This window comes from Hemiscyllium ocellatum, chromosome 46 (assembly GCF_020745735.1).
Source record: "Hemiscyllium ocellatum isolate sHemOce1 chromosome 46, sHemOce1.pat.X.cur, whole genome shotgun sequence".
Taxonomy (NCBI): domain Eukaryota; kingdom Metazoa; phylum Chordata; class Chondrichthyes; order Orectolobiformes; family Hemiscylliidae; genus Hemiscyllium; species Hemiscyllium ocellatum.
The window spans coordinates 3,028,674-3,055,457 of record NC_083446.1 but is presented as its reverse complement, the minus strand read 5'-3'; the positions used below and the strand labels follow the sequence as shown (position 1 = coordinate 3,055,457).

Here is a 26,784-nt window from a genome sequence, read left to right as displayed (position 1 = left end):
AGGGATTTTTTTCTGACAATCGGCAATGGTCGTCATTAGAACCTTAATTCCAGTTTTTTTTTATTGAATTTCAATTCTCCCATCTTCCCTGGCGGGAATCGAACCTGGATTTCGGGAATAACGATCCATGGTAATATAATAGACCATCCCCTGAGAGTGCATTCGACCCTCCAAACCTTTCCATTTAATGTACCTGTCCAAATGCCTGATCTCACAGCCGCTGAGACCAGCTCCCGGTTACAGGTCTATTCATAGAATCATCATAGAATCCCTACAATGTAGAGACAGACCATTCAGCCCAACACATTCACACTAACCCTCCGAAGAGTAACCCACCCGGACCCATTCTCCTTCATTTACCCTGACTACTGCCCCTAGCCTGCACATCCCTGGGCACTATGGGACAATTTCCCATGGTCAATCCACCCTAACCTGCACATCCCTGGGCACTATGGGACAATTTCCCAATGCTAAATTGCCCCGTAGTGTTCAGGGATGTGTAGGTTAGGATGGATTGGCCATGCTAAATTGCCCATAGTGTCCAGGAATGTGTAGGTTAGGATGGATTGGCCATGCTAAATTGCCCATAGTGTTCAGGGATGTGCAGGTTAGGCACATTAGTCAGAGGTAAATGTAGAATAATGGGGAATGGGTCTGGGTGGGTTACTCTTCAGAGAGTCTGTATGGACTTGTTGGGCCAAAGGGCCTGTTTCCACACTGTAGGGAATCTCTGACTGCCCACCTCCCCACCCCACCTTCCCCACCCCCAATCCCTTCTCTTTGCCCCAACAGCCCCCACACTGAGAGGGTGGGTGGGCTGTCGAGGCCTAACAGAAAGGTCAAGAGGGCGTAGTGGATTGAGAGCGGAAAACCAGAGGCAGGAAGATGGTGGGGGCGGGGGTTTGGAACTGAACGGAAGCCACCGCTGGAGCGTTCGAGGGGCACGGTTTCTGTTAAATTCACTCGGTGGTGGAGTGTGGGGGAGGCCAGTCCGAAACGTTACATTCCACCGAGGCTGGGCGACTGCCGCGAGACGACCGAGTTGAGGAATCGCGTCGTCATTCGTTCGTTCGATATAAATAGTACCAGAGGAACTCAACCGCCCAGAGGCCAGGGATTGGGGGGGGAAGGCCACATACTCGCTCCTTCCTATCACAGCTGCTGTCGTTGTGAAAGACGCTGTGATCCCGAGGCACTGGGAGGATGTTGTGGCGAGTCTAACAGCCCAATCGTGGTCAACGGGCAACGTTTCTTCTGTGAGTCTGGGGTGAGGCTCGCTGACAGGGTGGGGGGTTTGGTGGGGTTGGGTCCGGCGGTATGTAAAGGAATGTTCTTTCTCCCTCAACCACCATCCCCACTCCCCTCCCCCCGGACCTCCTCCGTCCAGAACACCGTCCCTCGCCCGCCCACCCCCGCCCCCACGGCACCCTTCCCCTTCATGTTCCTCGACCTCACACCCGTCCACAACCCCCCTCCCCCCCTCAACCCCGGGGAGTTCCTCGTTCATGTGCCCTGCTTCTGAAGCGCGTGACTTTTAACCAGGGGCTGGGGGGAGAGCATGGAGGACATCTTAGTGACAAGGCCAGTGTTCACAAGATGGGAGCCGCTAAACAGCCCAAGGGTCACGAGAGGGGTGTAGGGGTGAAACATGAGAGTCACCTCCAACTCTCTCTCTCCTCTCTCTCCCTCACATCTTGTGTCGGGTGTGGAATTGCGAATTCCTTCCGAGATTTCTGGAACAACTCTGTCAAAAAGCCAAAGCGTCACCTCCCTCCCCAGACCATCCCTGGCTCTCCCAGACCAAGCCTCATTCAATCTGATTTGCACTTTTTTTAACCATTCATGGGCTTTGTGAGGGTCCAGTGTTCATTGCCCCATCCCTAATTGCCCCTTTGAGAAGGTGGGGGGTGAGCTGCTTTCTTGAATATGTGTAGCCGCACCCACAGTGTCCCTTAGGGAGGGAATCCCAGGATTCTGACCCAGCCACACTGAGGGAACAGTGAGATATTTCCAAGTCGGGATGGTGAGGGGCTCGGAGGGGAACGTGCAGGGGGTGGTGTTCCCGTGTATCTGCTGCCCCTTGTCCTTCAGGATGGAAGTGGCCGTGGGTTTGGAAGGTGCTGCCTGAGGGTCTTTGGTGAGTTTCTGCAGTGTATCTTGTAGCTGGTACACACTGCTGCTACTGAGCGTCGGTGGGGGGAGGGGGTGTTTGTGGGTGTGGGGCCAATCCAGCGGGGGCTGCTTTGTCCCTGGATGGTGTCGAGCTTCTTGAGTGTTGTTGGAGCTGTCCCCATCCAGGGGCAAGTGGGGAGTGTTCCCTCCCCCTCCTGCCTTGGGCCTTGTAGATGGTGGGACAGGCTTTGGGGGGGTCAGGAGGGGAGTTACTCGCTGCAGGATTCCCAGCCTCGGACCTGCTCTTGGAGCCGCTGGGTTGATGTGGTGAGTCCGGTTGAGTTTCTGGTCAATGGTAACCCCCAGGATGTTGGTGGTGGGGGATTCAATCATGGGAATACCATTGAATGTTAAGAATTAGTCAGAACTGGAAGAGGCCATTCAGCCCCTTGAGTCTGCATTCAGTCCCTTGAGTCTGTCTGTAATTCAATTTGATCATTGGTGTCGCCTCAACTCCACCCCTCCACCCCCGAGAGTCGACATTTCGGGCATTATGGCTGGCACATTCCTGACGAAGGGCAAAATGTCGATTCACCTGCTCCTCGGATGCTGCCTGACCTGCTGTGCTCTTCCAGCACCCCACTCTCGACTCTGATCTCCAGCATCTGCAGTCCTCACTTTCTCCCAGCTATAACAAGGCCTCCACTTGAATAAAGACCCGAAATTTGATTTGCCTTCCTAATTACTGTCGAAAAGGTGTTGTGAAACTTGAAAGGGTTCAGAAAAAAGTTACAAGGGTGTTGCCAGGGTTGGAGGGTTTGAGCTACAGGGAGAGGCTGAACAGGCCGGGGCTGTTTTCCCTGGAGCGTCGGAGGCTGAGGGGTGACCTTATAGAGGTTTACAAAATTATGAGGGGCATGGATAGAATAAATAGGCAAATTCTTTTCCCTGGGGTCAGGGAGTCCAGAACTAGAGGGGCATAGGTTTAGGGTGAGAGGGGAAAGATATAAAAGGGACCTAAGGGGTAACTTTTTCACACAGAGGGTGGTACGTGTATGGAATGAGCTGCCAGAGGAAGTGGTGGAGGCTGGTACAATGACAACACTTAAAAGGCACCTGAATGGGTATATTAATGGGAAGGGATATGGGCCGGGTGCTGGCAGGTGGGACTAGATTGGGTTAAAGATATCTGGGTCGGCATGGACAGGTTGGGCCGAAGGGTCTGTTCCTGTGCTGTACATCTCTATGACTTACTGTAGCGAAATGCTGAGTTATTGATTCGTTTACCAGTTCGCTGGAATCATTCTATACCAAAACGTCCCGCAGTCTCTCTTTCTCTCTATTTAAAGAATCCCCTCTCTTCTTCCCACCAAAGTGGACAATCTCATATTTTTCTACATTACAGCCCACCTGCCAAATTTACATCATCTCACCTAACCTTACAGGGTCTGCTGCTGACCATGCCAGACAGATTCAGCAGTTCAGCACAATATCCCCTGAAGTTTCCAAGGAGGAGAGGTGATCTAATTGAGGTATACAAGATGTTCAAAGGGATTGACGAAGGATCTAGAGAGAAGATGTTTTCTCATCTGGGGTGACCCATAATGTGAGGTCATCGTTCGAAGGAGGTGGCTGATTTAGAATAGAGAAGAGGAGATATTACTTCACTGAAAGGGTCATTAAACTGTACAGTTCGTTATCCCAGAACGTGACAGATGTCGGGAGGGTCAGTGCTGAGAGAGCAGGCGCTGTTGGAGGGTCAGTGCTGAGGGAGCAGGCACTGTAGGAGGGTCAGTGCTGAGGGAGTGCTGCACTGTCAGAGGATCAGTGCTGAGGGAGCGGACACTGTCGGAGGGTCAGCGCTGAGGGAGCAGGCACTGTGGGTGGGTCAGCGCTGAGGGAGCAGGCACTGTGGGAGGGTCAGTGCTGAGGGGGCAGGCACTGTCGGAGGGTCAGTGCTGAGGGAGTGCCGCACTGTCGGAGGGTCTGTGCTGAGGGAGCAGGCACTGTCAGAGGGTCAGTGCTGGGGGAGCGGGCACTGTTGGAGGGTCAGTGCTGAGGGAGTGGGCACTGTCGGAGGCTCAGTGCTGGGGGAGCGGGCACTGTCAGAGGGTCAGTGCTGGGGGAGCGGGCACTGTTAGCAGGTCAGTGCTGGGGGAAGGGGCACTGTTAGCAGGTCAGTGCTGGGGGAAGGGGCACTGTTGGAGGGTCAGTGCTGAGGGAGTGCCGCACTGTGGGAGGGTCAGTGCTGAGGGAGGGGGCACTGTCGGAGGCTCAGTGCTGAGGGAGTGGGCACTGTCAGAGGGTCAGTGCTGAGGGAGTGCCGCACTGTGGGAGGGTCAGTGCTGAGGGAGGGGGCACTGTTGGAGGCTCAGTGCTGAGGGAGCGGGCACTGTCGGAGGCTCAGTGCTGAGGGAGTGCCGCACTGTGGGAGGGTCAGTGCTGAGGGAGGGGGCACTGTCGGAGGCTCAGTGCTGAGGGAGTGGGCACTGTCAGAGGGTCAGTGCTGAGGGAGTGCCGCACTGTGGGAGGGTCAGTGCTGAGGGAGGGGGCACTGTTGGAGGCTCAGTGCTGAGGGAGCGGGCACTGTCGGAGGCTCAGTGCTGAGGGAGCGGGCACTGTCGGAGAGTCAGTGCTGAGGGAGCGGGCACTGTCGGAGAGTCAGTGCTGAGGGAGTGCCGCACTGTGGGAGGGTCAGTGCTGAGGGAGGGGGCACTGTTGGAGGCTCAGTGCTGAGGGAGCGGGCACTGTCAGAGGGTCAGTGCTGAGGGAGCGGGCACTGTCGGAGGCTCAGTGCTGAGGGAGTGGGCACTGTCGGAGGGTCAGTGCTGAGGGAGAGGGCACTGTTGGAGGCTCAGTGCTGAGGGAGAGGGCACTGTTGGAGGCTCAGTGCTGAGGGAGCGGGCACTGTCGGAGGCTCAGTGCTGAGGGAGCGGGCACTGTCGGAGAGTCAGTGCTGAGGGAGCGGGCACTGTCGGAGGCTCAGTGCTGAGGGAGCGGGCACTGTCGGAGGGTCAGTGCTGACGGAGAGGGCACTGTTGGAGGCTCAGTGCTGACAGAGCAGTGGGGGAGCTGGGTACATATGCTACGGCCCATTACTCCTCCAGTGTGGTGTGTGACTCTAGATTTCTGCTGTTTTTATGTTTGTTGTGTGCCACTCCATTGACAATCACAGTCACACCCAGTTAATAAAACACAGCTAACAATTCCCTGTGTGTGTTCCTTATCGTAGCCCTGGCCCTTCCAGCTGGAAGGAGTAACAGATGTAAGTCAGACACATTAATCTGGGAAGGCCTAACTCCAAGGTCTTCCATTCACCAGCTGCTGGATAGCAGGAGAATGGCCCACTCACGCCAGACAGTGGGAGCAGCTCTGATCCCTCTCTCCCCCCATTCCTGAACACTGCCCGTTAATCAGAGTGACTCCGTTTGGAGAGACCTCCTGGCAAGCCTATCGCTGAAAATAGGGATCCATTAGCCAACATCTCTCACAGGCATTGGGACAAGCCCAGGAATCAACAAATTATTAACCATCCCAGGAACCTTACTGTTCCCCACGGCAACAGTTCAGCCAGTCGCCATCCAGCTACCAACCTGGTTACCCGTCGGGTAAGTGGTTGTGACCACCTGAAATGTGGCTTTCTTGCACGTGTGTCCTGATGGGAACTCACCGTGAAGTATCTTCAGCAGAGTTTAGGTTCTTTCACGATCTGGTCAACTCTGCCCTTTGACCTCAGGTCCAAATAAAGGTCACCCACTTACTGTGGGGCATAGCAACCAATCAACTTGCAGAGAAACACAAACGGTGGGCATCCCGTGGAGTAGCATGGACTACTTTGTTGGTGTGCGTGTATGTGTACAAGTGTGTCATGAGGCTTTCCCAAGGTCCATATGAATAAAATCTTTCTTTTTAAAAAAAGAGCAGGAGTAGGCCATTGAGCCCTTCCAGCCTCTGCTACCCCATTCGATCAGATCATAGCAGACCTATAGGGGTGACCCTCCACCTCCTCCAAAACCATTGTCAATCAGAAACCACTTGAAAGCGACATTGACTATGATCAGTCACTCTTCCTCCACCATCCCCAAGACCCAAACCCTTTCTGGGGGAGTGAGAATTCCACAGACTCTCTGCACTCAGAGTGAAGAAATTCGTCCTCATCTTCGTCTTTAATGGGATGCTCCATTATTGTCCAGGCCTATCCCAGGTAGGACCCTGCCAAACCACCCTCCCACCCCCCCTGACTATTAATGGCGTCAATAAGATCGCCTCTCATGCTACTAAACCCCAGTGGGTATCAGCTAAACCTGCTCCACCTAACCTTCCACCCCCGCAGCCAACCTCTGCCACTCATCCTTTCCTCTCTCCCTCTGGATTTCTGGGTTCCAGCTACAGTGAACATAGGTGCAGGAAGCTGGGCTATTTCTCCCGTAACCTTGTTCAAGCAGAACTCTTCCTTCAACACCATTTTCCCCTCACCGTCCCTTCGTGTCTCTAATGTCAAGAGTCTTCTCGGCCTCCACCCTGAACACGCTCTGTGACTGAGCCAACCCTACCCTCCCACGATTCCCCACTCTCTGAGTGAAAACACACCCCCTCCTCTCAGTCCAAAATGGCCAGCCCCTTATCCTGAGTTGCTTGTGACCTCCCCACCCAAGATCGGGGGAGTGACCACCTCCCTGTGACCCCTCCCCCCCCCCGTAAAAGTGTTATTTCCTTTATAATTCTAAACTCCAAAGAATGTAGGCCCAGTCTTCTCAAGTGTCACCTCACGGAAACCATAGAAACCAGCATCAAGAGTACACCCTTTGGTCAGAGAGATGTACAGCACAGAAACAGACCCTTCGGTCCAACTCGTCCATGCTGACCACATATCCTAACCTAATCTCGTCCCATTTGCCAGCACTTGGCCCATATCCCTCCAAACCCTTCCTATTCATACACCCATCCAGATGCCTTTTAAATGCTGTCATTGTACCAGCCTCCACCACTTCCTCTGGCAGCTCATTCCACACACACACACACCACCCTCTGTGTGAAAAAGTTGCCCCTCGGGTCCCTTTTAAATCTTTCCCCTCTCACCCTCAAACCTAAATTTTAAATTACTGATTTTTGGTTTTCTGTTTGGTTGTCCCCTTATAAGAAGAAAAAAATAACTGGGCGGCACGGTGGCACAGTGGTTAGCACTGCTGCCTCACAGCACCAGAGACCCGGGTTCAATTCCCGCCTCAGGCAACTGACTGTGTGGAGTTTGCACGTTCTCCCCGTGTCTGTGTGGGTTTCCTCCGGGTGCTCCGGTTTCCTCCCACAGTCCAAAGATGTGCAGGTCAGGGTGAATTGGCCATGCTAAATTGCCCGTAGTGTTAGATAAGGGGTAAATGTAGAGGTATGGGTGGGTGGCGGGTCGGTGTGGACTTGTTGGGCCGAAGGGCCTGTTTCCACACTGTAAATTATCTAATCTAATCTATGCCCTCTAATTCTGGACTTCCCCCACCCCAGAGAAAAGACCTTGTCTATTTATCCTACCCATGCCCCTCATGATTTTATAAACCTCTATAAGGTCACCCCTCAGCCTCCAGGGAAAATAGCCCCTGCCTACAGCCCTTGCCCTCCAGCATCCTTGTAAACTTTCCAAGTTTCACATCCTACCAAGAGCAGGGAGAAGCCGATTTGAACACGGTATTCCTTCAAGTCTGCTCCAGCGTTCAGTAGAATCGGGTCCAATCCCAATCCCACCTTCTCCCAGTAGCCCCTTTTATAATCTGAAATCCTTCCTTGACCACACTCAGTGAGCTGGATTGAACCGGTCTCGGCTGGCCATGGTTTTGACTGACCCGCTTGCTTTTTTCTTTGCTGTTGCCAGGGATGTTGAACGATGGCGCAAGGAGGCGCATCGTGGGAGCTGAAGATCGCTGTGGAAGAACTGGGTGCTGAGGCGGATCCCATCACCTTGAGAGTTAACGGCGATGTGCACATTGGTGGTGTCATTCTTCAGCTTGTGGAGAAAATTGGTAAGCGCCAACAAATCTAATGGACCTGGGGTACAAGGCCCGGGATTGTCAACTCAAACCCAGCCACCTGTCCAAAGTCAACCCCACTTGTAGTCAGTGATCTGAAAGACCAGACTTGGTAAAGACCTCTGTGTATGAATACAATGTCACAGAATATATTATGTTTCTCGCGATAAATAGTTGTTTGGCCGCGCACGGGAATTAGATAAAAGACATGTTCTGTCGGAATATATATTTTTTTGACTTGCAGCACAATTTGAAAGAAGCTATAAGAGAGAGGCTAGGGCTGAGGGGCGACCTTATAAAGGTTCGTGATATCATGAGGGGTGTGGATAGGGAAAATTGTCTTACCCCTGGGGTGAGGAGTCCCAAACTAGAGGGCATAGGTTAAAGGTGAGAGGGGACCTGAGGGGCAACTTTTTCACACAGAGGGTGGTGCGTGTATGGAAGGAGATGCCAGAGGAAGTGGTGGAGGCTGGTACAGCATTTAAAAAGCCTCTGGATGGGTATATGAATAGGAAGGGTTTGGAGGGATGTGGGCCAAGTGCTGGCAAATGGGACTGGATTAAGTGAGGATATCTGGTCGGCACGGGTGAGTCGGGCTGAAGGGTCTGTTTCCCTGCTGGACACCTTTGTGGAACAGACCTGCTGAGGGAGTGGCGAGTGTGGGGACAATTCCAACATTGAAAAGACATTTGGATAAGGACCTGAATAGGAAAAGGGTTGGAGGGATATGGGCCAGGAATGGGGCAGCTGGGACTAGTTTAGTTTGGGGTTCGGGTCGGCACAGACTGGTTGGGCTGAAGGGTCTGTTTCTGTGCTGCTGGTGCGGGGGAGTGTGCAAAAGTTAGACAGCTAACCAACTAGCATTGTTTAAATTTAAACCAGCGTGTCACTGACGGCCTGTTATAAGGCTGTCAGTCAGTCTTGCAGCGTGGCACAGTTCCAAATTCAGGAAGCTATTTATATTAATGCGTGGTTCCTGACTCTTCGCAAACACAGCATTTAGACACATCACATCTGTTTGGACTTGTCAAAAAAAAAATCAAACTCTGACGTTCCTCAGAAAACGCCAGGAACAATCAGATTCGACCTTCCTTGGTTTAACTGAAGGGGTATTTTCCCCCAGTGTTCTGTCTGGGGTTAGTTGAAGGGGTATGGGTGCTCTATGCCCTCCAGGGTAAATCTCCCTCAGAAATACAACTGGCCATTGTTGCAATAATTAGACAGAATGAAATCTTCATAACCCCCTGGTTAGTTACAGCTAACTTGGAAGACAAACTCCATCGTGCAGTGGACACTCCCAAAGAATGGGGTTCTGGAATCATTGAGATGTACAGCACGGAAACAGACCCTTTGGCCCAACCCGTCCATGCTGACCAGATATTCCCAACCCAATCTAGTCCCACCTGCCAGCACCTGGCCCATATCCCTCCAAACCCTTCCTATTCATATACCCATCCAAATGCCTCTTAAATGTTGTCATTGTACCAGCCTCCACCACATCCTCTGGCAGCTCATTCCATACACGTACCACCCTCTGTGTGAAAAAGTTGCGCCTTAGGTCTCTTTTATATCTTTCCCCTCTCACCCTAAACCTATGCCCTCTAGTTCTGGACTTCCCCACCCCAGGGAAAATACCTTGTCTATTTACCCTATCCATGATTTTATAAACCTCTATAAGGTCTGCCCTCAGCCTCCGACGCTCCAGGGAAAACAGCCCCAGCCTGTTCAGCCTCTCCCTGTAGCTCAAACCCTCCAACCCTGGCAACATCCTTGTAAATCTTTTCTGAACCCTTTCAAGTTCCACAACATCCTTCCTATAGCAGGGAGACCAGAACTGAACGCAGTATTCCAAAAGTAGTCTAACCAATATCCTGTACAGTCAGTTAGCTCAGTTGGCTGGACAGTTGATTTGGGGTGATGTAGCGATGTTGATAGTTTGGGTTCAATTCCTGCATTGGTTCAGGTTACCTTAAAGGGCTGCCCTCCCACCCTCACCTGAAATGTGGTGACCCTCTGGTTAAACCTACACCACTCCTCTCTCTCCAACACTAGGGCTCAGCGGTTAGCACTGTTGCCTTGTAGAGTTGGGGACCCGGGTTCGATCCCACCCTCAGGCAATTGTCTGTGTGGAATTTGCACATTCTCCCCGTGTCTGCGTGGGTTTCCTCCGGGTGCTCTGGTTTCCTCCCGCAGTCCAAAGATGTGCAGGTTAGGGTAAGTTGGCCGTGCTAAATTGCCCCGTAGTGTCCAGGGATGTGTAGGTTAGGGTGGATTGGCCTTGGAAAATAGAGGGATAGGGTGGGCTGCTTTTTGGGGGGGGTCAATGTGGACTCAATGGGCTGAATGGCCCGCTTCCACACAGTAAGGTTTGTATGATGAATGAGAGAATCCTCCCTTTCATGTTTTTACTAAGAACAGAGAGCCCAGAAGATGGCCACTCTTTAAAGGTTTGATGTGGCCGGGCCTGGTATTAATTCCTCCCCCCGATCCCACAATTTTCCCGCACCCTGGCCCCACCTCACGGTGGGTCTGGCGTCACGTGTCGGCCCCTCTGATGCGGACAATCGCACAGAGGGTTTATTTTTGGACTAGGCCGCAGCCTGAGTTGGTGGCCCCTGTGTAGCCCCACCCTGCGCGGGTTGCTCTGCTCCGCTCGCTGTGTTTTTAACTTGTGTGCCTGAGCGGAAGGATGTGGTTCCGAGCTGTCAGCGGAACGCAGAGCAGAAGGGGAATGACAGCCTAGCCTGGGGAGTCACGTGGTGGTGGTGGTGGAAGTTGGGCGGGTGGCGGGGGAGGGCAACCCTGACTGGGGGCCTGTGCAGCCGGGAAAGGGATGTCTGTGGCGAGGGAGTGGGCGGAAGCCGAAGTGAAAAGAGGCAGGGGAAACGCTGGGGACGCAGATCTCCAGACCCAGAGACACCACCTCTGGCCTACAGCCAGTTCGGCCATTTTGTAGCTTTGGCCGGGAGAGAAAGGGGAGCGGGAGGGGGTAGGGAGAGTTGGGAAACGTGTCAATGCGGGTTACAACTCTGGTATTGCCCCCCCCCCACCACCAACCCAACTGACTGTGTGTCCTAAGTGTGTCCTAAGTCCAATTTTTCACCCACTTCACACACACAGAGGATTTGAGCGACAGGGAGAGGCTGAACAGGCTGGGGCTGTTTTCCCTGGAGTGTCAGAGGCTGAGGGGTGATCTTACAGAGGTTTATAAAATCATGAGGGGTATGGATAGGATAAATAAATGGGATAGGGGGAGTCCAGAACTAGAGGGCATAGGTTTAGGATGAGAGGGGAAAGATTTAAAAGGGGAAAGATTTAAAAGGGGCAACTTTTTCATGCAGAGGGTGGTACGTGTATGGAATGAAGTGGTGGAGGCTGGTACAATCACAACATTTAAAAGCCATCTGGATGGGTGTATGAATAGGAAGGTTTTGGAGGGATATGGGATCAAGTGGGTGGCAGAGTGGTTAGCACTGATGCCTCGTAGCGCCAGGGACCCGGGTTCAATTCCTGCCTTGGGCAGATGTCTGTGTGGAGTTTGCACATTCTCCCCATGTCTGCGTGAGTTTCCTCTTGGTGCTCCAGATTCCTCCCACAGTCCAAAAAAATGTGCAGGTTAGGGTGAATTGGCCATGCTGAATTGCCTGTAGTGTTAGGTGAAGGGGTAAATGTAGGGGAATGGGTCTGGGTGGGTTGCTCTTCGGAGGGTTGGTGTGGACTTGTTGGGCCGAAGGGCCTGTTTCCACACTGTTAGTACTCTTAAGTGCTGGCAAATGGGACTGGATTAGATTGGGATATCTGGTCAGCACAGACGAGTTGGGTGGAAGGGTATGTTTCCGTGCTGCACATCTTGAGGACTCTATCTGCCTTTGAAAGGGTCGGCAGGAAGTCGCGGGGGACCTGTGGGGGTGTTGGATCCATCCTCCTCGCGGGTGGACGGACAGGGAGAGGACCTGGGACAGAGTTGACAGGGAGGAGACTGCTCCCAGTCGCCGAAGCAGGAAGAACCCGGGGAGGGGAGCAGGGATTTATAATGGAGAAAATGGCCACGGGAGGGGGCCCGAGGTTTCGGGAGTGTACCGCCTGTGGGAGAGGATCAGAGTTAGACCATTCAGCTCATCGATCGCGGCTGATGTGTCTCTCAACCCCATTCTCCCGCCTTCTCCCTGTAACCCTTGACCCCCTCAACAGTCAAGGCCCTATCTATCTCCGTCTCAAGTACACGCAATGACTTGGCCTCCACAGATTCCCCTCACCCCCGTCCCTTCACCCTGAGGTCCTGCTTCTACCCCGGTGGAAACCGCTTCTCCACTCCATCCAGGCCACTCGGTATTCTGTACCTTTCAGTCCGATTTCCTCCCCCCACCCCTCCCCCAATCCTGCTAAACTCCACCGAGTACAGACCCAGAGTCCCCAATATGGCACTGTGTATGAGGGAGGAAGGTGCAGGGATAAAGAGAGAAGCCAGAGAAGAGGAATTGGGGGCACTTGCTCGTTCAGGGGAGCCAGTGTGTTCGTGAGGGGCTGAACGGCCTCCCTGCTGTGCTGAGGCGGTCGATGTGACTCCGAGACTGGATTGAGGAAGTGGTGAGGGCTGGTGCTTTTGGGTCCCTGTGAGAGTTCGACAGCGCAAGTCCCTGGGAGCTGAGATCTGATTACTTAGTGCATTTTGTAACTTCCCAGTGGCGGTGACTGGTGTCGGGACCCTGCCCCGCCCAATCCAGACGTGGGGCAACAATGCCCCATGCCCGAATGTCCCCCCCCCCCACCCATCCCAATCTGCTGCTGCCTTGTTATCCCCCTCCCAATTCCCAATTGCTAAGAAACAGGGCAAGGCCTCAGCTGGCCCTCACATAATGGATGATCTGACCTAGGCCTCAAATCCTCCTTCATATCAGCTCCTCCAGCTCCCCCTGTCCTGAGGGAGGATGGTCTCGCTCTTAAGGGGTGGAGTGACGGTTTCCCAGGCTGGTTCCAGGGATGGTGGGACTGACCTATGCGGAGAGGTTGACTCAGTTAGGATGGTCCAGAGTAGTGAGAGGTGGTCTCATGGAAGCTACAGGACGAGACAGGGTCGACGCAGGGAGGGTGGTCCCGATGGTGGGTGCATCCAGAACCAGGGGTGACAGTCTGAGGATTCAGGGTGGACCGTGTCGGACGCAGATGAGGAGACATGTCTTCACCCAGAGAGTGGTGGGCCTGCAGAATTCATTACCCCTGGGAGGAGTTGAGGACAAATCATTGAATGTATCCAAGTGATTGCTCGATATAGCACTCGGGGCAAATGGGATCGAAGGTTGAGGGAAGAAAGCGGGATGAGGCTGAAGTTGAATGGTCAGCCATGATGGTGATGGAACAGGATGGAAGGGTGACAGAGATAGGGAGGGGGTGTAGGGGCTGGAGGGGTGACAGAGATAGAGAGGGGGTGTAGGGGCTGGAGGGGGCTACAGAGATAGGGAGGGGGTGTAGGGGCTGGAGGGGGTGACAGAGATAGGGAGGGGGTGTAGGGGCTGGAGGGGGTTACAGAGATAGGGAGGGGATGTAGGGGCTGGAGGGGGTTACAGAGATAAGGAGGGGGTGTAGGGGCTGGAGGGGGTGACAGAGATAGAGAGGGGGTGTAGGGGCTGGAGGGGGTTACAGAGATAGGGAGGGGATGTAGGGGCTGGAGGGGGTTACAGAGATAGGGAGGGGATGTAGGGGCTGGAGGGGGTTACAGAGATAGGGAGGGAGTGTAGGGGCTGGAGGGGGTTACAGAGATAGGGAGGGGAGTGTAGGGGCTGGAGGGGGTTACAGAGATAGGGAGGGGGTGTAGAGGCTGGAGGGGGTTACAGAGATAGGGAGAGGGTGTAGGGGCTGGAGTGGATTACAGAGATAGGGAGGGGGTGTAGGGGCTGGAGGGGGTGTAGGGGCTGGAGGGGGTTACAGAGATAGGGAGGGGGTGTAGGGGCTGGAGGAGGTAGTAGATGACAGAGGGAGGAGTGGCCTGTTTGCTGTGTTACTATCAGTGTTATGAGCTGCTGGTGCTGGAAGTACAGGTCATTGTGGGTTCTGAGTGCTGGGCTATCAGAGAGCTGTGGTTAGCCTGGAGGGAAACCTCCCCCTTCCCCTTCCCCTTTCCGAGGCTGATGCCTGTTATCAGGCATTGGCTGTCATTTCCCCACCACCACCACCCCCACCTTATCAGTATCTTCCTTCCCCCAGCCGCCTCTGGCTGGATAGCCAGAGATACTGAGTGTGTCTCTGTGTGTGGCCCCAGCAGAGACCCCGGGGTCTGGGTCACGATGAAGGAGGGAGGCTGGTGGTTATCAGGAGAGAGCCTCTCACCGCTCCTCATCACTAGGTTTTATTTTTGTCCTCATCCAACAACCCTCCCCTTCCCGGCCCCCAGCAGCTGCTCCGTAATAGCTCTGCATTTGAAGAGCACCTTTCAGGACGCCGGGCTCTCTCCGAGTGTGAAACAGCCAGTAAAGGACTTTATTTTTTGACCGGCGGGCTCATTTGGGAAGGTAGAGACTTCCCACGCGCACGACGATGTGGGACTGGCCTGAATCGTCTGTGTTTACCAATGTTGGTCGAGGGATCAATATCAGCCTCAGGACGCCGGGGAGAATATCTCACACCGCCCCCCTATCCTCTTGCAGCAGTGAATATGGGATGTTCTCCACCCCCGCTAACAAGGGGATGTGATGGCCTAGTGGTATTATCACTGGACTGGGGTAATGTTCTGGGGACCCGGGTTTGAAACCCACCATGGCAGATGGTGCAATTTGAATTCAGGAACAATCTGGAATTCGGAGTCTAATGGTGGCCATTAATCCATCGCCAACTGTTGGAAAGGCCCATCTGAGTGACTAATGTCCTTTTAGGGAAGGGAACTGCCATCCTTACCTGGTCTCGGCCTACTCATGGCTCCAGACCCACAGTGATGTGGCTGACTATAAATTGCCCTCTGGGTAATAAAGGATGGGTAATACGTGTTAGGCCCGGCCAGAGACACCCTTATCCCAGGAACGAATAAAAGTAAAAGATAGGTTCTCCATTTAATGTCTCATCTGAAATAATCGCAACTCCGACAGTGCCCACTCCCTCAGCACTGACCCTCCGACAGTGCCCGCTCCCTCAGCACTGACCCTCCGACAGTGCCCGCTCCCTCAGCACTGACCCTCCGACAGTGCCCACTCCCTCAGCACTGACCCTCCGACAGTGCCCGCTCCCTCAGCAATGACCCTCTGACAGTGCCCGCTCCCTCAGCACTGACTCTCTGACAGTGCTCTCTCCCTCAGCACCAACCCTTCAACAGTGCCCTCTCCCTCAGCACTGACCCTCCGACAGTGCCCACTCCCTCAGCACCAACCCTCCGACAGTGCCCACTCCCTCAGCACTGACCCTCCGACAGTGCCCTCTCCCTCAGCGCTGATCCTCCGACAGTGCACGCTCCATCAACGCTGACCCTCCGACAGTGCCCTCTCCCTCAGCACTGACCCTCCGACAGTGCGGCACTCCCTCAGCACTGACCCTCCGACAGCGCCCACTCCCTCAGCACTGACCCTCCGACAGTGCCCGCTCCCTCAGCGCTGACCTTCCGACAGTGCCCTCTCCCTCAGCACTGACCCTCCGACAGTGCCCGCTCCCTCAGCGCTGACTCTCCGACAGTGCCCTCTCCCTCAGCGCTGATCCTCCGACAGTGCCCTCTCCCTCAGCGCTGACCCTCCGACAGCGCCCTCTCCCTCAGCGCTGATCCTCCGACAGTGCCTGGTCCCTCAGCGCTGACCCTCTGACAGTGCCCAGTCCCTCAGCACTGACCCTCTGACAGTGCCCACTCCCTCAGCACTGACCCTCCGACAGTGCAATATTGGATTAATGCAGATGTCTGGAAGGGGTGTAGGGTAAGAAAAAGGTTACAGAGATAGGGAGGGGGTGTAGGGGCTGGAGGGGGTGACAGAGATAGGGAGGGGGTGTAGGGGCTGGAGGGGGTTACAGAGATAGGGAGGGGGTGTAGGGGCTGGAGGGGGTTACAGAGATAGGGAGGGGGTGTAGGGGCTGGAGGGGGTTACAGAGATAGGGAGGGGGTGTAGGGGCTGGAGGGGGTGACAGAGATAGGGAGGGGGTGTAGGGGCTGGAGGGGGTGACAGAGATAGGGAGGGGATGTCGGGGCTGGAGAGGGTTACAGAGATAGGGAGGGGGTGTAGGGGCCGGAGTGGGTTACAGAGATAGGGAGGGGGTGTAGGGGGTGGAGAGGGTTACAGAGATAGGGAGGGGGTGTAGGGGCCGGAGGGGGTTACAGAGATAGGGAGGGGGTGTAGGGGCTGGAGGGGGTTACAGAGATAGGGAGGGGGTGTAGGGGCCGGAGTGGGTTACAGAGATAGGGAGGGGGGTGTAGGGGCTGGAGGGGGTTACAGAGATAGGGAGGGGGGGTAGAGGCTGGAGGGGGTGACAGGGATAGGGAGGAGGCTATTGGAAGGTTGGTGATGTGGTCAGTGGGTGAGTCGTGCCTCTGTGATGTCGATAGTGTTCTATAGCTGATGGCGGGAATGGGAACGTTGGGATGGAGACTGCTCCTCATTCCCGGAATGTCCAATGAGGTTGATTGTTTGTTTCCTGTCTGTCTGTCTGTCTGTCAGAGATAAAGAAGAATTGGTCAGACCATGGGCTGTGGTGGGAACAGAAGAATCGCTGGGTTCTGAAAACGAACTGGACCCTGGATAAGTACGGAATCCAGGCGGATGCGAGGCTGCTTTTCACCCCTCAGCACAAGTCATTACGCCTTCAACTGCCCAACCTCAAAACCGTCAAACTGAAAGCCAGCTTCTCCTGTCCCGTCTTCAGCTCCATCATTGGCATCTGTAAGATACTCGGTAAGTCCCCCCTCCCACGGCGCTGACCCTCCGACAGTGCCCACTCCCTCAGCACTGACCCTCTGACAGTGCCCACTCCCTCAGCACTGACCCTCCGACAGTGCTCACTCCCTCAGCACTGACCCTCAATCAGTGCCTCCTCCCTCAGCACTGACCCTCCAACAGCGCCCACTCCCTCAGCACTGACCCTCCGACGGTGCCCACTCCCTCAGCACTGACCCTCCGACAGTGCCTCCTCCCTCAGCACTGACCCTCCAACAGCGCCCACTCCCTCAGCACTGACCCTCCGACGGTGCCCACTCCCTCAGCACTGACCCTCCGACAGTGCCTCCTCCCTCAGCACTGACCCTCCGACAGCGCCCACTCCCTCAGCACTGACCCTCCGACAGTGCCCGCTCCCTCAGCACTGACCCTCCAACAGTGCCCACTCCCTCAGTACTGACCCTCCGACAGTGCCCCCTCTCTCAGCGCTGACCCCCCGACAGTGCTGCCCTCCTTTGGCGCTGACCCTCTGACAGTGCTGCACTCCCTCGGCGCTGACCCTCCAAGAGTGTGGCCCTCCCTCCGTCTCTCCTGGTGGTAATTTCCCTTTCCTTCCAGCAGTGGGTGTGAACTGGTTCGACCAGTTTGCCAAGTACAGTGTCCTTATGTAGCTGCCGGGCACATCCTTCCCTTCGGCTGTGGAATGTCGGTGTGGTCGGCTGAGCGAGCTTTTATTACCCAACCCCTTAACTCCCCCGAGGGCAACGAACAGTCAGCCAAGGAGATTAGCTGGACAGATGGAGATTTTAATTGGAAATAAAATCCCACCAGTTACCAGTGAAGACGCGATCCCAGATTCCCAGCACTAAGCTGATGGCGAGTCACTGGATCCACAATGTTAACTCTGCTTTCTCTTTCCACAGACGCTGCCAGACCTGCTGAGTTTCTCCAGCAATTTCTGTTTTTGTTTTGGGGACGGGGGTGGGGGGGTGAATCTGGGAGTATACCAAAGTCCCTGACACGGGGATGGTTTTGAATCCACCTTTTGGACCATATCCTGGAATTGTGTGAGTTCTGACTCTGTCCACCCCAGTTCCCCATTAGAAAACATCAGACACAGAACAGTACAAGTCAGGGCCAGGCCCTTCGGCCCACCATTCTAAGCCTGTCCCATTCTGCCTGCATTTGGTTTGAATCCCTCTATTTCCTGCCCGTCTCTCCCTAAACGCCTCCTGCTAATGTCCCCTGCTTCCACCACCACCACTGGCTACGCACTCCAGATACCTACCACCCTCTGTGCCTCACCCATCTCCTTTTAAACTTTCCCCCTCTCGCCTTTACACCCAAGCCCCTTAGTATTTGACACCCCCACTCTGGGCAAACTCCAGCACTCCACCCTATCTGATCATCTTAAATATTTCCCCCCAGTCGCCCTCAGTCTCCAGTGCTCTAGTGAAAACAATCCATGTTTGTCTAACCTTTCCTGACAGCTAATCCCCTCCAATAACATCCTGATAAAACCTTTTTTTTTCACACCCTCTTTGAAGCTTCCTACAGTGTGGTGACTAGAACTGGACAAAATATTCCAAATGTGGCCCAACTAAAGTCTTATAGATTGAGTCATCGAGTTGTACAACACGGAAGCAGACCCTTCGGTCCAACCCGTCCATGCTGACCAGATATCCCAACCTAATCTAGTCCCATTTGCCAGCACTTGGCCCATATCCCTCCAAACCCTTCCTATTCATATACCCATCCTTTTAAATGCTATAATCGTACCAGCCTTCACCACTTCCTCTGGCAGCTCATTCCATACACGTACCATCCTCTGTGTGAAAAAGGTCCCTTTTAAATCTCTCCCCTTTCACCTTAAACCTATACCCTCTAGTTTTGGACTCTCCTATTCTGGGGAAAAGACCTCGACTTGCCAACGTTTATACTCAGTGCCCTGACTAAGGCATAGCATAAGCTGCCTTTACCATCCTCACCACTTGTGTTTTCGGTGCCAGGGAGCAATGGACTCAGTCCCCAAGGTCCCTCTGTGCATCAATAAAATAACTTTTTTTTTAAGATTAGATTCTCTACAGTGTGGAAACTGGCCCTTCGGCCCAACAAGTCCACACCACCCCTCCAAAGAGACACCCACCCAAACCCATTCCCATTCCCCTGACTAATGCACCTAACACTGTGGGCAATTTCCCATGGCCAACCCACCCTAACCTGCACCTCCCTGGGCACTATGGGACAATTTCCCATGGCTAATCCACCCTAACCTGCACATCCCTGGGCACTATGGGACAATTTCCCATGGCCAATCCACCCTAACCTGCACCTCCCTGGGCACTATGGGACAATTTCCCATGGCTAATCCACCCTAACCTGCACATCCCTGGGCACTATGGGACAATTTCCCATGGCTAATCCACCCTAACCTGCACATCCCTGGGCACTATGGGACAATTCCCCATGGCCAATCCACCCTAACCTGCACATCCCTGGGCACTATGGGACAATTTCCCATGGCCAATCCACCCTAACCTGCACCTCCCTGGGCACTATGGGACAATTTCCCATGGCTAATCCACCCTAACCTGCACATCCCTGGGCACTATGGGACAATTCCCCATGGCCAATCCACCCTAACCTGCACATCCCTGGGCACTATGGGACAATTTCCCATGGCCAATCCACCCTAACCTGCACCTCCCTGGGCACTATGGGACAATTTCCCATGGCTAATCCACCCTAACCTGCACATCCCTGGGCACTATGGGACAATTCCCCATGGCCAATCCACCCTAACCTGCACCTCCCTGGGCACTATGGGACAATTTCCCATGGCTAATCCACCCTAACCTGCACATCCCTGGGCACTATGGGACAATTCCCCATGGCCAATCCAACCTAACGTGCACAGCTTTGGACTGTGGGAGGAAACCGGAGCACCCGGAGGAAACCCACGCAGACACGGGGAGAATGTGCAAACTCCACACAGACAGACCGCAGTTTGGCCGCAGGTAGAATACTGTGTGCAATTCTGGAATCCATATCATAGCAGCGAATGTGACAGCGCCATGGAGAGATTTACCAGGATCAGAAACAGCTGGAGAAACCCAGCAGGTCTGGCAGCATCTGTGGAGAGAGGAGGCAGAGTGAACGTTTCGGGTGCTTTCACTAGAACGGTTCTGGGTCTGTGCAGGGCAGTGAGCTGTCTCTCAGGACTGGGCTCTGAGAGATACACGTGAATGAACCCAGCCCATCGCTCACTCTTGGTCTATTCCTTTCCCCTTCAGATATCCGTCACCCGGAGGAGCTATCCCTGCTGAAACCTCTAGATGATCCCAACCAGCGGAGAAAGAAAAAGGAGAAGGATAGCGAACCCGAGGAAGAGGTGGTGGACTTGGAACGTCTCATCCCGTCTCGAGGAACACAAAGTAATGACCCTAAACAAACATCTGGTCTTGACACTTGAGCAAGAGCGACATAGAGAGAGAGAGAGAGAAGTTTCAAACCCTGTTGGTTAAATCGAGCATTTCCCAGTTTCCGGTGGGACCAAACTAGTCAGGAAAGCGAGCTGTGAGGGACGCCGAGGGAATTTGGAGATTCCCAGCGAGTGGGTGAACAGATGCGTACAGTACGGAGAGAGAGTTGTAGAGATGTACAGTGCGGAAAGAGACCCTTCAGCCCCAACCCGTCCAGATAGCCCAAATCATCTCAATCCTGTAATCCTCTTTCCCAAAGAATGGGCGCTATGGAATCATGCAGCACGGAAACAGACCCTCAGTCCAACTCACCCGTGCCGATCAGATACCTGAACCTAATCTAGTCCCGTCTGCCAGCCCCTGGCCAATATCCCTCCAAACCCTTTCTATTCATGTCCCCATCCCGATGCCTCTTAAATGTTGTCATTGTACCAGCCTCCACCGCTTCCTCTGGCAGCTCATTCCATACATGTACCACCCTCTGTGTGAAGATGTTGCCCCTTAGGTCCCTTTTAAGTTATTCCCCCCCTCACCTTCAACCTATTCCCTCTAGGATCATAGAGAGGAGGTGGGGTAACCTCCCCCACTGACCCCCATCGAGGGCTTTTGTAAAAACGTTGTGTTCTTCACCCAGATCACCTCACATTCCTCCAAACCGCAGAGAGAATCTCCCAGGGATCCTTCAGTCCCAACTTATCCATGCTGATCAGATATCTTAAATTTAACTCGTGCTATTTGCCAGCATTTGTTCTCCATCCCTCTAAACCCTTCCTATTCGTATGCCCATCCGGATGACGGTTAAAATGTTTTGGAATCCCCTACCCCAGGGAAAAACACCATGTCTATTTACCCTATCCATGCCCCTCATGATTTTATAAACCTCTATAAGGTCACCCCTCAGCCTCCGACACTCCAGGGAAAACACCCCCAGCCTGTTCAGCCTCTCCCTGTAGCTCAAACTCTCCGACATCTTTGTAACTGATCAGGATTAGCAGGAGAAACAGCGTATTTCTGTAGCAGTGAGAGACCGGGCAGTGTCGAAGTTGAGAAGGAGCCGGGTGTCTGGGTTCAGGACTCACTGAGGGTCACCCTGTTGGTGGAGCAGGCAGTGGGGAAGGTCAGTGCTGTGCCGGCCTTTCTCACAGGAGGCTCTGCCAGGGTGTAGGGGTGCCTTGCTCAGGCTGTATTGTGCCTGGGCGAGAGGTTCCCAGAGTATTGCGTGTGGGGTTCTGGTCTCCTTATCCATGGAAGGTTATCGTTGTCTGAGAGAGAGTACGATAGAGTGATGGCTCGGGTGTTGCGATAGTCCCTGGGAGATTCTCTCTGTGGTTTGGAGGAATGTGAGGTGATCTGGGTGAAGAACACAACGTTTTTACAAAAGCCCTCGATGGGCGTCAGTCGGGGAGGTTACCCCACCTCCTCCCTACAGTGCTGGGGGGGTGGGGGGGGTTAAAGGGGCATTGTGAAACGGGGTTGGGGGAGGGGGGAAAGTGAGCCTCAGGGTAAGGGGTCGGCCATTTTGGACAGGGATGGGGAGGAATGTCTTCAGCAGCAGCGTGGGAATTCCCGGAGGGGAACGGGGACTCCGACAGTCAGAGCGGGAGGTTTTGAGATGTGAGAGACCTGGAGGGTGCAGGGTAGGTGGGTTGGGGGGTAGATGGGGGAGATAGCGTTGATGTGGTCGGTCAGTCACAACCACCTCGAACAGCACAGCAGGTTCAACGGACCAAATGGCCTCTTCCCCACCCCGGATTCAATTTCTTTGATGTTTCGGGCCAGGATTGGGAAGCTCACGCGGGGGGAGGGGGAGGGGGAGGGAGAGGGACCAGAGATGCTGTGGGACCATTGCTGCTCTGGACAGGGGTGGGGGAGAGGGGTGAGAAGATGGAATCGGGGAGGGGGCTTTCGGATTGAGTTGAGGAGGGAGAGATCGTTCCCGGTGGCAGGAGCGTCGGTCAGCAGAGGATGGAAGAGAATTGGGAACAGATTCCAAGTGATGGAGTTGGTGGAGGGAGGGGGAATTTCGATTGGAGGAATTTTGAGTTGGTGCGTTCTGGGGGAGCAGGTTCAATTGAAACTTTCAAAAGGACAGTGGGGGCTGGAAATTTGTACAGAACTGTGCGGGGGAGAGAGGGAGGGGGAGACAGAGAGAGAGAGGGCGAACAAATTGGAGAGGTCTTTACAAAGAGCCAGCACAGGATACATGGGCCGAATGGACTCCTGTGCTTTACCGGCCTGCTGCTTGGTAAGCGTGCGTATGGTTTTGGACAGAGCGCGATAGTGACGTTTGTGACCTATGGGCCTGCCCCATCTTCCATAGAACTCATCCTAGCAGGACCTTCTGCATTTGCCAGACTCCATTCTGCTTTGTCTCACTTGGGGCAGGGTCTTGGCTGCCCTGAGGGGGGCGGTGTCGAGCTGAGCCCACAGACTTGACTCAGCATTGCCACCTGGTGGCTGTGGCTGGCATGGCGAACCGCAGCCCCTTTCCAGGCACTTCGTCCCAGAGACTGGGGAGACTGTGGAGACTGTGCACTTGGGGTGCACACTATAACTACAGCCACCTCATTTACCCGACTGCCTGAAGGTGCTGATTCAGGGGTCCATGCAGGTCAGCATGGGTTTGTTTCCTGTCAGTCATTATATTCCTATCCCTAGTTTCTGTCTTGTGTGTGCAGGAGTGTGTGTGTGTGTGTGTGTGTGTGTGTGTGTGTGTGTGTGTGTATTCACTCATTCACGCAATGTGGGGTCGCTGGCTGGGCCCAGGATTTACTGCCCCCGTCCCTAGTTGCCCCCTTGAGGAGGTGGGGGGTGAGCTGCCTCCTTGACCCGCTGCAGTCCATGTGCTGTGGGTAGACCCACAGTGTCCCTTAGGGAGGGAATCCCAGGATTCTGACCCAGCCACACTGAGGGAACGGTGAGATATTTCCAAGTCGGGATGGTGAGGGGCTCGGAGGGGAACTTGCAGGGGGTGGGGTTCCCGTGTACCTGCTGCCCCTTGTCCTTCTGGATGGAAGTGGCCGTGGGTTTGGAAGGTGCTGCCTGAGGGTCTTTGGTGAGTTTCTGCAGTGTATCTTGTAGCTGGTACACACTGCTGCTACTGAGCGTCGGTGGGGGGAGGGAGGGGGTGTTTGTGGGGGTGGGGCCAATCCAGCGGGGGCTGCTTTGTCCCTGGATGGTGTCGAGCTTCTTGAGTGTTGTTGGAGCTGCCCCCACCCAGGGGCAAGTGGGGAGTGTTCCCTCACCCTCCTGCCTTGTGCCTTGTAGATGGTGGGACAGGCTTTGGGGGGGGAGTCAGGAGGGAGTTACTCGCTGCAGGATTCCCAGCCTCGGAACCTGCTCTTGGAGCCGCTGGGTTGATGTGGTGAGTCCGGTTGAGTTTCTGGTCAATGGTAACCCCCAGGATGTTGGTGGTGGGGGGGATGCAGTGATGGGAACACCATTGAAGGTCAAGGGGCTGTGGTTAGATTGTCTCTGTCTCTGGTTGATTGGTGATGGTCAGTGCCTGGCATTTGTGTGGTGTGAATGTGATTTGCCACTCGTGATCCCAAGCCTGGATATTGTCCAGAGGTGGGTCTGAGAGTGAGAGAGAGTGAGTGCGTTAACTGGAGGGGGAGGGAGAGACTGAGAAGGGGAGAGGCAGGGAGAGACTGAGAAGGGGAGAAAGGGGAGGAGAGAGAGGGGAGAGGGAGAAAGTGAGGCTGTGTATGAAGATGAGTGAGTGTGTTCTCTCCATTTCTCATCCCTACTTGGGGGCAATTGACAGACCTTGCTGTGTACAACTGCACTGCCTTCCCTCTCCCTCTGCCTACATTTCCTCCCCCCTTCCCTGCCCACTCCCTCCCTGATTAGCGGTTTTCCCCCAGTCGGGCAGGAGGTGAGACTTTGTGGTGTTTGAGCTAATTCCTTGTTCCCCACAGACCAGAGATATAACCAGCCGAATGGAGCTCACTACCTGAGGGATAGCCCGGAGGGAGAATCCGCCTACCAGATCCTGACGGTCAGTCAGCCCAGTATGTCCCCTGAGCAGATGGCCAAACTATACAGACCGAGTTCACTGATCGATAAGGCACAGATCCACAGCAGGTGAGCCATGTAGCCTTTTTAAACAAGGACAATGGGAGTCAGAAACTTTACTCCATCACCTCTTACCCATCCTTCCCCTCTCCATCATCCTTCCCTCTGTGTCCATGTGTGTGTGTGTGTGTGTGTGTGTGTGTGTGTGTGTCTCTGTATCTCAGTGTCTCTGTCAGTGTCTCTGTCTCTCTGTCAGTGTGTCTGTCTCTGTGTCAGTGTGTCTCTGTCTCTCTCTCTGTGTGTCTCTCTTGCTCTCTCTGTGAGATCCCTACATTCCTGATGCCTGAAATGTTGATTCTCCTGTCCCTCGGATGCTGCCTGACTGGCTGTGCTTTTCCAGCACCACCCTTTTTGACTCTGAGTGTCTCTGTCTCTTTCCTCCTCTCAGAATCTGTCTCTCTGTCTGCGGTGTCTGTCTCTCTCCCTCTCCCTTCGTGTGTGTGTATCTGTTTCTCTCTCCCTCTATGTCTCTCTATCTCACATTTCTTTTCTCTGTCTCTGTATTTTTTTTGTTCTTGTTTATTTCTCTCTATCTCCCTCTGTCTCTCTTTCTGTTTGTCTCTGTGTGTGCGCATGTACATGTCTCTCACTGTATCTTTCCTGAGCTGTCTCTGTTTTCTCGTGTGTGTGTGTGTGTGCGCCTCTCTCTCTCTCTTTTCTCTCTCTCTCTCTCTCTCGCTCTCTCTCTTTCTCTCTCTCTCTCTCGCGCGCTCTCTCTCTCTCTCTCTCTCTCTCTCGCTCTCTGTCTTTCTCTCTCTCGCTCTATCTCTCTCTCTCTCTCTCTCTCTCTCTCTCTCTCTCTGGCCCTTCTGTTCTGTCTCTGTTTGTTTGTCTCTCTCTCTCTCTATTTCTCTTCTGTTCTGTCTCCTGGTTCCCCCTGCCTTTCTCTCTCCCTGTCCCACCCTCTTGCTCACTTGCTGCTCCACTATCTTGTCCTTGCCTACAAAAAAATAGGTACAGGAGGAAGCCATTCAGCCCATCGAGTCTGCTATCAGTCAATGAGATTGTGTCTGATCAGATCATCCCCCAACTCCACTCGTCTGCCATTTACCCAGAACCCCTCGGATTCCCCTTCCTGATTAAAAATCTCTCCCTCCGACTCAAAACCTTGCCCCTCGCCTATCTGGTCACATCCATAGTATTCTCCTAACCGCTCTCCACGTCCCTCGCTTGCCCTACCCTGGATGGTTTGGATAACGAGGGAGGAAGAGGGATAGTCTGCCATCCGAGAGTGGCCTCAGTTGCTGGCGTTGTGTTTGAACAGGTGGTTGGATTCCTCTCGTTCCCTGATGTCGCAGGAGATCAAGGAGAATGATAAACTCCTGATCCGGTTCAAATATTTCAGCTTCTTCGACTTGGATCCCAAGGTAAGGCCGGGCCGGGCTGGACTGGGCCAGAGTGTCCGGGGGAAGGGAGAGGAGGGGACACAGAGACTCAGTGGGGACACACACCCATCCCCAACACACACCCCCATCCCCAACACACACCCCCATCCCCCCTCACACACACACATCCCCATCCCCCTCACATACCCCCCCTCACACACAGACACACACACACAGACACACACACACCCATCCCCCCCTCACACATCCCCCCCATCCCCCTCACACACCCCACACACACACCCATCCCCCTCTCTCACACTCCCCATCCCCCTCACACACTCCCCATCCCCCTCACACACACACACCCAGCTGCCCCCCCCACACACACACACACACCCTCCCCCACACACCCTCTCCCACCCCACACACACACCCATCCCCCTCACGCACACACCCCATCCCCCTCACGCACACACCCCATCCCCCTCACGTACACCCCCATCCCCCTCACGCACACACCCCATCCCCCTCACACACATCCCCATCCCCCTCACGCACACACCCCATCCCCCTCACGCACACACCCCATCCCCCTCACGCACACACCCCATCCCCCTCACGCACACACCCCATCCCCCTCACGCACACCCCCATCCCCCTCACGCACACACCCCATCCCCCTCACGCACACACCCCATCCCCCTCACGCACACACCCCACCCCCCACACACATCCCCATCCCCCTCACGCACACACCCCATCCCCCTCACGCACACACCCCATCCCCCTCACGCACACACCCCATCCCCCTCACGCACACACCCCATCCCCCTCACGCACACCCCCATCCCCCTCACGCACACACCCCATCCCCCTCACACACACACCCATCCCCCTCACGCACACACCCCCATCCCCCTCGCACACACCCCCA

The 26,784-nt window shown here is 54.5% G+C and overlaps 1 protein-coding gene across 1 annotated transcript in view; it reads left to right on the top strand.

Annotated features, from left to right (window-relative positions):
* The first annotated feature begins 982 nt into the window (after positions 1-982).
* Positions 983-26,784, top strand: part of LOC132836178 (fermitin family homolog 2-like) — a 28,145-nt gene continuing 2,343 nt past the window's right edge. The window contains exons 1-6 of the mRNA XM_060855506.1: positions 983-1,256; positions 7,973-8,120; positions 16,748-16,981; positions 20,257-20,397; positions 24,366-24,531; positions 25,787-25,889. Coding sequence (XP_060711489.1) covers positions 7,985-8,120; positions 16,748-16,981; positions 20,257-20,397; positions 24,366-24,531; positions 25,787-25,889 — 780 coding nt within the window. The 5' untranslated portion in view covers positions 983-1,256; positions 7,973-7,984. The remainder of the gene's footprint in view (positions 1,257-7,972; positions 8,121-16,747; positions 16,982-20,256; positions 20,398-24,365; positions 24,532-25,786; positions 25,890-26,784) is intronic.